The sequence below is a fragment of the Dendropsophus ebraccatus genome, chromosome 1 (assembly GCF_027789765.1).
Source record: "Dendropsophus ebraccatus isolate aDenEbr1 chromosome 1, aDenEbr1.pat, whole genome shotgun sequence".
NCBI lineage: Eukaryota > Metazoa > Chordata > Amphibia > Anura > Hylidae > Dendropsophus > Dendropsophus ebraccatus.
This window is the reverse complement of record NC_091454.1, coordinates 78,053,952-78,066,828: the sequence shown is the minus strand read 5'-3', so window position 1 is coordinate 78,066,828 and position 12,877 is coordinate 78,053,952. Positions and strand designations below refer to the sequence as shown.

The following is a 12,877-nucleotide window of genomic DNA, read 5'->3' as shown; positions in this document are numbered from 1 at the left end:
TTACAGGCCATCAGATACAATATAAGTTATACATGTTATATATCGTTTTAATCGTAACGACTTGAGGAACATGCATAACAAGTCAGTTTTACCCCAGGGTGAATGGCGTAAAAACACATTTCCCCCAAATAAAAGAAATGCGTTTTTTTTTTCAATTTCACCACACTTCGAATTTTTTTCTGGTTTCGCAGTGTACTTTATGCAAAAATTCAGCCTGTAATTGCAAAGTACAATTAGTGACGCAAAAAATAAGGGGTCATGGGGGTTTCTAGGTGGAAAAATGCAAGTGCTATGACCTTTTAAACACAAGGAGGAAAAACCGAAAACGTAAAAACGAAAATGGGCCATGTCCTTAAAGGGTTAAAAAACTGTTTATTTTAGGTTATTAATGTATATTGAAAAAATTCTTATCATGACCTAAGCTAACTAAAACTGAATGGTCAAAATATTTTATAGTTACGCTTTAAGTGGTCAACCCAACAGGCCATGGCTGAAGTATAAGATGCCTAAAAGTGTTCTATGCAAGAAGTGGCTCAGTGTAGAAGTATGTTCCAGTGTTAGGCTATGTTCACACAACGTTTTTTTTTTTTAAGTAAAGAACAGATGCTGATTACAATTGAATCAGTGTACGTTCTTTACTGCAGGGGTGGAGTTGCATTGAAGTCAATGCACACATTGTCATTTTAACGCCCGTTCTTTAGAAATAACATACATGCCTATTATTGCAGGATGTTGCTCAATGAACACCATCCAGAAATAATAGCTGTTCACACAATGTAATGTGCTGCCAGCGGACACACTTTGTGTTGAAGTAAATGGTTAATTAATTTGCGGGCAAACCTGAGGGTGCAAGTCAGTTGTAAAAAAAGAATGTTCCTGCTGCCAATACAGAGCCAGACGGCCAGGATTTTATCAGCGTCCGTTGTTATGCAAGGGGCTATGCAGTTTGTGCGGTTTATGCGGTTTATGTTTTAAACAGCACAATACCATCAGCTGAGCTTAGTTAGTAATATCTATGAGATAGTAAATAGACTGTAGCTACATCTGACTATACTAGTCCCAGTAGGGAATTACTCCTTATTAGTCAGGCTGGGTATCAGTGTGTTTTTCAATTGCATCACAATATAGTCATACTTTTATCTATAAGCCAATAAAAGTTACATTTTATCAGCAAAGGAAGCTGAACATGGTGAGATTTTGGCTGAGGGCCCTTCCTTTTGCATATGGTGGTTTTGACCACCCTGTCATCTTCCTTAGTTAGGCCCTTTGTTTTTTGTGTTTAGATGTTATGCAAGGGGCACTGTTAAACAAAGTGTGCATATAGCCTTATAAAGAAAAGCTTTGCATGTACGATTTATGGCAATGGTGAAAATGCACCCTGACTATATTTACTCTTTATCCTAAAATCCCTTGGTTTACCTTTGCACAGATTGCACCAGAATTTGGGCACATTTTCACACTGGGCCTCTTTTATCAGAACTGTATTTGAGAAAAGCAGCCCATAGCAACCAATCAATATACAGCATTTACATTTCAAAACTGCTCAAATAATGACAGCTAAGCTCTGATTGGTTTATTTGGTAAACAAGGACAATTTTCTGATCATTGTACGTTTATAACTGTTGCCTCATTCTCTTTAGTTGTTCTAAATTTGATATGAATACAAAGCAACATTTAAATAACCATCATTATTGTTTCTACTATTATCTTAGCATTGCCAGTGTCTTTATGAGCATGCATATTCTTTTTACTGCCTAGCCAATAATGAGAATAATGAGATTTCACTAGGGTTACCAGGGCTATGTCTTTTTCTCGCTCTCTCCTTTCATTTTGGCTAATTGATTAAGAAAGATGAATACAATGGATTTGTAACAAATTACCTGGAAAAGAAAATTCTCAATCCTTGGCATCTGCTGGACACTGATAACTAAACTTTCCACCACATTGTCAAAGCCACAGACAATCTCTTCAACAGATGGATTAAAGCTGACATCCGATTCTTTTAAGAAAGGTTTCTGCAGGAGGAATAACACATTATAGTTGGTCTTCATTTTACAAGGGAACAATAGCTATTTAAATAAGTCATGTTTATTGGTTTGTGCGAAGAAGCCATTTCACATGTCATACAAACAGATAAAGCAGATGTCCAGAGCATAATATTATCATAAATATGAAAGTTTTCTAAATTACGCATGAAGGCGTAAGAGATTGATCAAGCTTTTTTTTATAGTAAGATTCGCTTTGTTGCCTATGAAAACCAACTCCGTTTTTATTTTACCAGAGCAATATGGGAAAAGAAAGCTGATTTGTTGATATAGGTGACTAAGAGACTAATACTATAAAAGGTTTGTGTAAATTTCCCCATAAAAGTCTAAAATACTATGAAAACATGTATACATTGACTAATGTTATTGAGGGTGTACAATAATTACTTTATATTATAGAGTACACATAGCTTTACATAGCTTGACATATCTTGTTGCTCAGATTGGTCCCTGTCTGCATGTGACCTTACAATTTAAATTCCAAACACCTATCTGTATATTTTGTGTGGGAGGAAACCAGACTACCTGGAGGAAACCCACACAAACACAGATGTTGTCCTTAGTGGGATGTGAACCCAGGACCCCAGCGCTGCAAGGATTACAGTACTAACCACCAAGGTAGCATGGGTTATATTTTATAGGGGAGAATGTCCAGGGCATGGGTATGATTGCAACCATAGTTGGTGTCAAAGGGTCTTGCAGCTGAGGTGGCCCACTTACGGGCAGAGATTACTTCACTTAAGAGAAACAATTATGTATCCAAAGAATAATATAAAATAATACTTTCTGCCTCTTACCAATTTGGGACTCTTTACATCCCAATTTATACAGGTACCATTGAGTTCAATGGGAGCTAAATAAATCTATAATATGGTATGACATTCCCTTTAAGAACATTACAAGTCAAAACAATCAAATGTTTTCTCTATGGCTGCATGAAGGATAGCAAAGGAGATAGGGTAAGTGATATTAGACAACCAGAGCCATTTAGTAACTAAGCACCAACATCTGTGATCAGAGCTTTTACAAGGTTCAATCAGTTGCTGAAATCAGCCATTGCAGCCGATGCGATGGCAAAAAATTATTTGCCAGATGAGCAGCCCGATTAGCCAAAGAACGTGCATTGTCAGACCTATTACACAGGGCAATACTGGCATGCTTGGACAATAATCTCCCTGTGTAAAAAGTAGAGATGAAAGTCTGAAAGCCACTCCCTCCAGTGCGATGCCTGCAATCCTGGGTGCATAGTTGCGCTCCCGGGAATCTGTGGCCGGGATCTTCCAGGGAATTCAAGATACATTCCCTGGAAATCCAGGGAATGTATCTTGAATTCCCTGGAAGATCCTGCCCGCAGATTCCCGGGATCGCAACTATGCACCCGGGATCGTAGGCATCGCAGGCATAGTAATTGAGCGAAGATGCCGTCAGACCAAAAGTCCGACAGTTCGCTCATCCCTAGTAATAAGGCCCTTAGGTTTGTGGCTACCCTCATAGGGATTTTTTTTGTCTTCCTCTGAATTAACAGCTAGGTCTTTGAAAGTATGAAAATGAAACTTATATGTTATACATTGAAGTTATTTAACCAATTTCTCTAATACAATAACTAGTAAATAGCACATGTAAACAGTCTGCAAAACAAAACTAGATCCTTTCAGTTTCAAGAGCTAACAGACTCAATTAGCCAGAAAAAGTTGTTGTTATTTGTTTGTTCCTTTTATTGTATTTTATTTGTATTTTATTGTATGTTTTGCCCTCACAATTATTTAGTGCTTGTCATATAAGGTGAAGAAGTAATGAATGTGTCCATGAAAGAAATTATATGTGTTTCCAAACCTTTAAACCTAGTCAAGTAATCCTTTCATTAAGATTCAAAAAGAAAAGTACATTTCAATGGGAAAATCATTTTATTCCTTAATGTGTACTCGTCATAATGTGGCAGTCTAAGGATCACCTAAAGAAGAAGGCTTTACATAATCTTTATGGCTTTAGCTAGACAAAAAGCTCACTAATTGACAGGTGAACCACAAATTCTACTTACAAGTCTTAAAAGTTTAAATCACTCATTAAACAAAACCTCACTTGCCCTATCAGTTCATAGAAAAGACAAACGTAAAAAATAGAAAAAGGTCAAATATGGAATGTCATTAGACGCCAAAAGTACACAATAGAAAATATGCCAAATATAAATTAATGTGAGCTGCTACCATGTTTCTTTGAAAATAAGACTTATTTTCAGGGTATATCTTATTTTTGGAAAAACACAGTATGCCTCTACACTGTAGCCCCATAACCACCATACTGTATGCCCCACTGCAGTTAGGCTCCTATACTGTAAGTTCCCTATCAGTTAGGACTCCATACTGTATACCTCCCTCCCCATCAGTAGTTCTTCCCTCATACCCATCTTCCCTTCATATTTAATGGACTTAATTGTGCACCCTCTTACCACTCTTACCTCCTCCCTGCCTTGCCACACCTGCACCCGCCCACGCAAATCTGCCCCTTTTCTGTTACATCCACCTGAGGCTCCCACTCCTTAAAAAAATGCTATTCTAAAATAAGAGAAAAAAAGATAAAACAGAAGAAGGCAAGTATTTACATATACAAATCACTCTCAACATAGAATATGACCGCTGCCTCATGGGGCCTGTGTAATAAAAAAAATAAAATGCAGCCACCTTAGCTGGTATCCAAGGGAGCAGTTCATCCTGGCACAGGTAAAAAGCACTACAGTCTCGGAAAGTGCTACTAGAAGCCAATCGCTTCATGTACTAGTACCCTCTGATTTGATAGACCATCAGCCAGTCACATCTGCCGCAGATCTGGATTCTCTATAGCATTGTTTGTTGAGTACATTGTTAAGTTACAATGGTCTAAAAAGTACCATGTATGTTAAAAATATGGTAACCTAAAGCCAGCTTGAAGAATCACTGAAATAGTGGTAATAGTCCTGCTTTCTTACAATCTATGAGGAGCAGAGGTGAACCAAGAGGTAAAAAGTGCATGTTTCTGTACAATGGTCCAGTCGTCTTTCCCAAACCATTTAAATTGGAGTTTAAATTTATTAAATTGATTTCGAATTATCGTTAAGAGAAAAAGTTTCCAATAATTTCACAACTACACTGAAGTTTTCTGAAAAAGTATAACTAATAAAGGCGGCATGAGTAGATAAAGATGATTTCAATAAAATAGATCACTGATATTAGCGAGGAAGACTAAAAATGCAGGAATTTACTGTTAAATCATGTATGTGGCTATGTTCACAAGGCGTAAGACACTGGGCGGGTCACTGAACAGCCAATTTTAGAGAAGATCGTCCCGCCCGATAGTGCAGTACCAGCCTGATGATCTTCACTGCTGCTGAATTCGGATGGGAGCGCATCAGTGTGCACCCACATCCGAATTCCCCGCAGCACATAATGGAGTGTGCGGCCAGAGCCGCACGCTGCATTGTGTGAACTGACAGGTTCTCTGCAGCTGCTATCCAATGAACTGACTATAAGTATACACTCTGGCCGGGATTCAATAGAGGGCAGCCCTAAGTAAGTGTCATATTAATCATGACCGTTGTTGCAAATTAGCAACAACAGCAGTGATTAATATGACACTTACATTGTGTGAACATAGCCTAAAGCTGTGACATGGTGGCTGGCTGAGATTAATTAATAGCAAAAATAAGACTTTCACCTTGCAAAATATGGATTATTAAAATTTCCCATACAAAAAAAAATACAGACACTTGAAAGCAATAACAGACAAGACCTTATTTTTTCCCCAAAAATATTTATAAAGGGAAAACACAAAAATCAATTGTATATGCATGCCAAAAACAAAAAAATATACTTCACTGAGTTTGGCATATTCAAATACATACTTATCATACTATATGTTCACCTTGTCTTTATGAAATTTAACAATCTAATAAAAGTGATTGGCACACAGAATATACTGCAGTTACCACCTAGTGGTATTTTTATTGTGGAGACTGTTATTAATGATCATGATCATTATTTATTGCCATCATTATAAAAAAGAAAACCTCTGTTTTTTCACCTAAAAACACGTGGGGCCATAGCCTATTGGTGGCTAATAAAGGTAGATGTAAGTGCATAGTCAAAACATTATTTTTATCAATATACTAGTAGAAAACATCTTCTTTTAATATATATGTTTTGTCATACATATGTAGAACAAATATCCCTATATGACTTCTAGTGTTGCATCTTTTGGCTTTATATAAGTAGATACTGTATAAGTGACAAGTTTGAGCATGCTGTAAAAAAGGGTGGGGAATAAAAGCTTTTTCACACTGGAAATGATACCAAATAGATTAAACAAACAAATGTGTTTGTCAAATATTTGCAAGTGTTATGGTGTATCTTTCCCTGTTTAGCTTCCACAAGGATGCTTCATCGCCATCTGTATTTACGGTTCTGCAAATGGGCTTGATTTCTAGCACAGATTTAGTGCCAGGATTTTGCTAAGAATGACAGAAGTTAGTGTTGCATGACACTGTCAACATACGTATTGATGTTTTGTGTGGAAATAATGATTTGTAATTCAAATAATCAAGAGGATTTTTTATCAGACTAGCAGACTAAGTGCCATCATTAGATGAAAACAAAGAGCGCTGTCATATCTTTCACATGTCAGCCATATACCTTGTGAACATCTCATAGAAAAAGAATTAAATGCAGATTATCATTTAACTGTCATAGTAAGCCATTCTCAAAATACTCCTTTTAGCTACTGAAGGACTTAATGAATAATGGAAAAGTAACACAATTTTTTCTTCAGAACACAGGGTTACAGGACAGGTTAGAGTGATCCGGCGTAAAAGAGAGAAGCAGGAAAAGCAAAAGAAGGTATCTGTCCCTCCTCCCCGCACTCTTCATCATTAGGAATTCTCCGGGCAGGTATTTTCCTATTCATCAGTTGTGAGAACACGGCACATGGGCTGGATCGTTAAGGTACAACTACACTGAAGTTTTCTGAAAGAGTATAACTAATAAAGGCGGCATGATAAAGATGATTTCAATAAAATAGATCACTGATATTAGCGAGGAAGACTAAAAATAACTGCATCACCTACCGAACGGACCTCAGGACAGATTTTAGAGTAAAAGCAGCTATCCGAAGGTACAAACAGTGGGGGTCAGATTGTGGGTACAGAGTCGCTTTAAAGTGACCCTCCAAGCTCTTTTATACTATATGTTTTACTACTTGTGTAGCAATAATCTGATAATCATATTTTATTTTTTCTCACCAGAGGTTTAGTAATCTGTCATTTATAATCGTTGTGACCTTGCGGTCTCGGCATTGACTTCCTGGGTAACCAGTGACAGGCTTGTATTTATACTCGGAGAAGGCAGAGGAGGAAGGAAGCAGCAGCCCAAACCTATGATGAGGCAGAAGGTGTGTCTCAGACTAAGGCTATGTTCACACAATGTTTTTTTAGCTCTGTTTAAAATGATGTCCGTGATTTTGAGTCTAAAATAACAGACGATATTTAGCAGCCTGGCCTCCCCTTAGTGCAATGACGGCTGTTGGTACATTATTCTAGCTTGGTGTTACTAATTGGCCTCTGAGTGTGGCTTAATTGAAAAGTCCATTTAATTTAATAGTAAAACGGAGAAAGAACAGGGAAAAAAAAGAAAAATTGTGTGTGAACAACTAATTAAAACATCTGCTGTTTGCAAAAGACGTCCAAAAATAATGATCATGTTCATTATTTTGACGTCCGCGGTAAAAACGTCTGTTATTCAATACATTTGTGCATTGGACATCCGTCTTTCCATTAACTTCAATGCATTGCCATTGCAGTCAGTTTAATCGTGGCAATAACGAAAGTTTTTTTAAATATCCAAATCGGATGCCTTTTCTCTATTTTTTGACGTTGTGTGAACATAGCCTAATGCAGACTCCCTCTAAGCACTGTAACTAAACCTTGGTACAGATCACTGCTCTGTCCTAAAAAGCAGCCAAGCAGCAAGTACTAAGGAAAATAAATAGCAGGTAATCTTCCCGGTTAGGTACTGACCTCAATATCGTTTTTAAGCTCCTGATTGAACAGCTGCTTTAAAAATTCTATAGTTTAAATATTTCAACAGCTTCCCTAAGGTTGCAATGAAAAGTAATGCAGTTTACACATACCATAAATAAGAAAATAAGATGAGGTTTCATTGAGTACCAATGACTGTCAGATGGATAATTTCCTTCATAGTGATTCCCTTCACAGTAGGTTTCCATCATTTCCACTAGGTCAGTTAGAGAGGTCTCCACTATACGTCTTTGAAGATTGGACATTAGAATTGCTAGGCTGCAGAATAAATGATCCATTTTCTTTCTTCGCAAACCCTAGTGGAAAAACAAAACATGGATGGAAATCACTGCTCTGCTGTCATGCCTAGTTCAATAAAGCATATATAATAAATATGCATTCAGGTAATGTACGGCTTTGTTCACAAAGAGTTTTTCGATTTACAAATATTTCAGTTTTTTTTTTAAGTTTTGGTCCATTTTTTTTAGCCAATACAACTCGAAATTAGGCCCAGAAACTGTGTTTGAACATAGCCTTTCACAGAAGAGGTTATCCAGGCTTAGAAAAACATGGCTGCTTTTTTCTAGAAACTTGGATGTGGTTTTGCAGCTCCATTCCATTAGAGTGAATAGAGCTCAATTACAATACTACACAGCCGGGGGACAGGTGTGGGGCTGATAAAAGCGGATTATAATAGGTCCGCTTCGGGCAGGAGCTCCTGGGGGGCCCATGGCCACCCAAAAAGATTTATACTTTCAGTGTCTCCTGGCTACAGTTCTGCCATGATTTGCATAAAATCACTGATTTTTTCCGCAATTTTGCCCAAATTAGGGCATCATGACATTATCTATTCTGTACTATGAACACCACCATGTTATGTTATCATTGCTGACAGGACAGGCAGTCTCAGCTTAGTTTTATCCCCAGTGGTGAGAATGAAAAGTGCAAGACTTTAAAATTATTTTATAATAAAGATGGTAAAATTGAAGATGAGATGTCACCAAAAAAAATTGCACTCACCTCATCCTCTGGCATTACAGCTTCTATTTGGTCTCTGTTTTCTTCTACAATGTCACAACATTCCTTCATCCATGTTTCCTGAAGAAGTTGGGCTCTTTTTTTGACAACATTGCTCATGTGCACATTAAGCTTGTCCAACGTCATTGGAAAACTTTTAAGGAGACTTTCAATATCAACCAGGCTAAACGCTGCGTAACTGAAAACAAAATGGATTCAACTTGAATGTTAAGGACAGCCTTCCATCATCAAGGCATATCAAAATCTCATACATTAAATGATATCCATCTGCTCACTACATGATACAATTATCTAGTTACTGGCAATACATCCTACATTTAAGTGAGTCAAAGGAGTATGAAGATCAGCAGGAGTACATCAGTGATCAGTTATGAGGTGGAAGGTCAAAATGAGTGATTATAGTCATTTAAAGTATGTGAAGCCTGTTAACAGAGTACATGTGGCGAAGCAGATGGATTAAACCTCAATAGGTGATTCTTGTCTTTGGAAATATACAAACAACCTTCATAGTTCATATATAAAATATTGCATTATCCTATGTTCCGTTCTATATGGTAAATTTACACAGTAGAAGTAGTAACCCAATTCTACTACAGCATGTGTGGCAGTATCATTGAGAACATACTTGCTATGGAAGTGAAGAAGAATCTTGGTCATGACAGGATTAGTGATGTGCAAGTTTTCTCTCAGTTTGACACGTGCAACATTAACACTTTCATGCCATGGAAAACATTTCCGTCCAGCACTGTTAGACATCTAGATGCAAAAGAAAAAATATTATATGAAACCGCATAGAAATATGATATTTAAAAAATAAAAAAAATTTGTAGTTAAATATGTTAAATATGTCATTGACTTTAATTCTTTTCTATATACATTAAAGCCGTCTCCTATTTGATAAAGTAAAACAATCTGAAGTTTTAGCAATGACATAAAAATGCAATGTAATAACATTTATACTAAACTAATAGATTGCCCATAAAGTTTTTTAATAAAATGATTGCCTATTCTCTACGGAGCTAGCTAATGTAAGCCTAGGTCCACTGTGGAACAAATATAGATAGCTATCGGAACCACTATCTGATCATTTAAATAACAATACACAATGTATATACTGCCTGACAGCTCTTCTCTTGCAGCTCTCACTGTGACTGCCACTCTTCTCATTTCAATGCAATCACCCTGTCCGCCTGTCTCCTTCCTTCCTTTGTCACTTTCTATCATCATGACCACAGCATTTTTATTACTGCCACCATTCCCCTTTAGCTTTGCACATTTCAGATCTGTATCTACAGCGTACATAGAAGGATCACATTAACTGGAGAGGTGATAGATGTGAGAAATGTGATGGCAGTACTATACCACCTTTCCATGCAGTCTCCTGAGAATGGAAAATGCTCTGATAAACCATTGTATGAGCTCCATCAAATACAATGCTCCCACAGGGCCAGCTCTATTACAAATAGAAGTCTCATTTGTTCCACACATGAAGCACACTTTTTTCTGCAGCCCACAATAGCTCTCTAACTTCAGCTGTGAAGCCTCATTATCAAGCAAAGAAATGACCTGTGTCTATTTGGACAAAACGTGCAATTTGGGACACTGTTTTTAGACACATAATTTCTTTCTCCGCTAACAAAATCTATATATATTCATTATTCTGCCAAGTAAAGAAGGTGTCTACTAGGAGCTTATTTATAGAGAGTAAAGCCTCAAGGTGGACTGCTAGAAAACCCTAAAAAGACATTTGTGTATTTTAAGAAAGATAAAGCTTCAAGATGAGAGAAGAAAATTAAAGTTATACCTTTGGGGTAATTTCAATTCCAAGCCTCTGCTGTTCCATTGGGTCCAACAAAATGTAATCAAGCATTGATTTCTTTATGGCATATATATAGTTTTCCTCCACCTCCTGGGAAAAGAGAGAACACAATATATTCTAATATCTATACAGTATATTGTGGAGGTCAGTCATATAGGAGGACAGTCAGAAATGGGCAAAAATGAAAATTTCCAAGATATTTTTGCATACGTAGATGGTTAGCACCTTCATATTCAATATGACCAAAACTTTGGAATATTAGGAAAAAGTATTCCTAACATTAGCTTTTTGACTTAATGATTAGAATGTTCACCTTAAGTGAAATCCTAAGTTAGTAGAACAGTTAAAGGGGTTATCCAGCGCTACAAAAACATGGCCACTTTCTTCCAGAGACAGCCCCACTCTTGTCTCCAGCTTGGGCGGGGTTTTGCTGCTCAGTTTCATTGAGTCGTGTTGTCTCTGAAAGAAAGTGGCCATGTTTTATTAGCACTGAATAACCCCTTTAAGTATGCAGTTAAGTTACAATTAGATATAAAAAAAGACTTTTTTTTGTCATATTTTTTTCATATTTAGGCTATGTTCCCACTACGTGAAAGTACGGCCATTGTTGCCATCAGCAACAACGGCCGTACTTTATGCAGTGTGGAACATTGCCTACATTTCTATGGGATCCCGGCCGGAGCATATACACATCGTAAACGCTCTGGCCGGGATCCCGTGCGGACCCGCAAATAACTGACATGCCAGTTTTCTGCGGCCGCAATTCAATGAATTCCTTTTATTTTACTGTGGGACCATACCCTAAAAGTGATTCTCTATATTCTAAATAAGAATTTAGAGTATCCTATGTTTATATTGCATTCCTTATTTTAAACTGAGCAGTTATATGACTGAACAACATTCACAGTTCTGATCTTTAACATCAAAAACACCTGTCACCAGAGACATCCATAAACGCTTAACTGAGCTCCTATAATTCTCTGGAACAGTAAGTTTTTCATGGCTCAGATCACTGTATAATGCCTGGTGTAAAGATTACACTTCCAAAATTGATATCACTGGAGCAGGCTCTGTGTAGACATTGAGCCAGAGAAGAATACTAGGACATTTTAGCTCTGAAGACTGAGGAATTGTTAACACAGCTTTAGACTCTAACATAGGCTGTAACTAAGAATTCACACAAGGTAAATAAAGTGTAAAGTGTGTAAGTAAAGTAAATATATTCCCAAAGTTGTCTAATAATCAAAATATAAACTAGTTTAATATGGAAACTGTAAACTGGTGTGAAAATGTGAATACATGCTTTCATGGGTATAAGATGAGAGCAACTCGATTGTTCAGCATTTGAATACCAGTGGTTAAAGAAGTTGGATGCAGCTCTAGGGAGTCTGGGAAAACATAGATACAACCACAGGCCATGTGCAGACTACGTAAGAGAACGGCCGTTCCGTTACGTTCCGTCTCTGAAAAGATCATCCCAGCTGGTACTGCAGTACCGGCCGGATGATCTTTGCAGCCACATAGTTCTGATGCGGGCGCATCCGTGAGTTCCCACATCTGAACTCCCCACTGCACCCTATGGAGCAGGCGGCCAGAGCCACTCGGTCCATAGTGTGAACTGACACAGTTTTCTGCAACTGCAGAAAACTGACATGTCAGTTTTTTTTAGGGCGCCGCGAGGCATCCCGGCCGGAACGTATACACATAGTATACATAGTAACATAGGCCGGGATTCCATAGAAGACAAGTCAACATATATTTTCTAAAAAAGGACGGCCCTTGTTGCCGATGGCAAACAACGGACGCACTTTTATGAAATATACGTTGTGTGAACATAGCCACAGGCTGTATAAGACTCCCTAGGGCTACATTCAACTTCTTCAGTCACCGGTATTCAAATGTGGTCATCTCTAATATTAATGTGAATAAATGTCT

At 37.6% G+C, this 12,877-nt stretch overlaps 1 protein-coding gene across 1 annotated transcript in view; it reads right to left on the bottom strand.

Annotated features, from left to right (window-relative positions):
* LOC138783023 (dynein axonemal heavy chain 3-like) overlaps positions 1–12,877 on the bottom strand; it is an 877,176-nt gene that overhangs the window by 646,386 nt on the left and 217,913 nt on the right. Inside the window, exons 8-12 of the mRNA XM_069957145.1 lie at positions 10,928–11,032; positions 9,749–9,879; positions 9,106–9,301; positions 8,199–8,402; positions 1,881–2,015 (exon numbers count right to left, since the gene is read on the bottom strand). Of these exons, the coding sequence (XP_069813246.1) occupies positions 1,881–2,015; positions 8,199–8,402; positions 9,106–9,301; positions 9,749–9,879; positions 10,928–11,032 (771 nt within the window). The remainder of the gene's footprint in view (positions 1–1,880; positions 2,016–8,198; positions 8,403–9,105; positions 9,302–9,748; positions 9,880–10,927; positions 11,033–12,877) is intronic.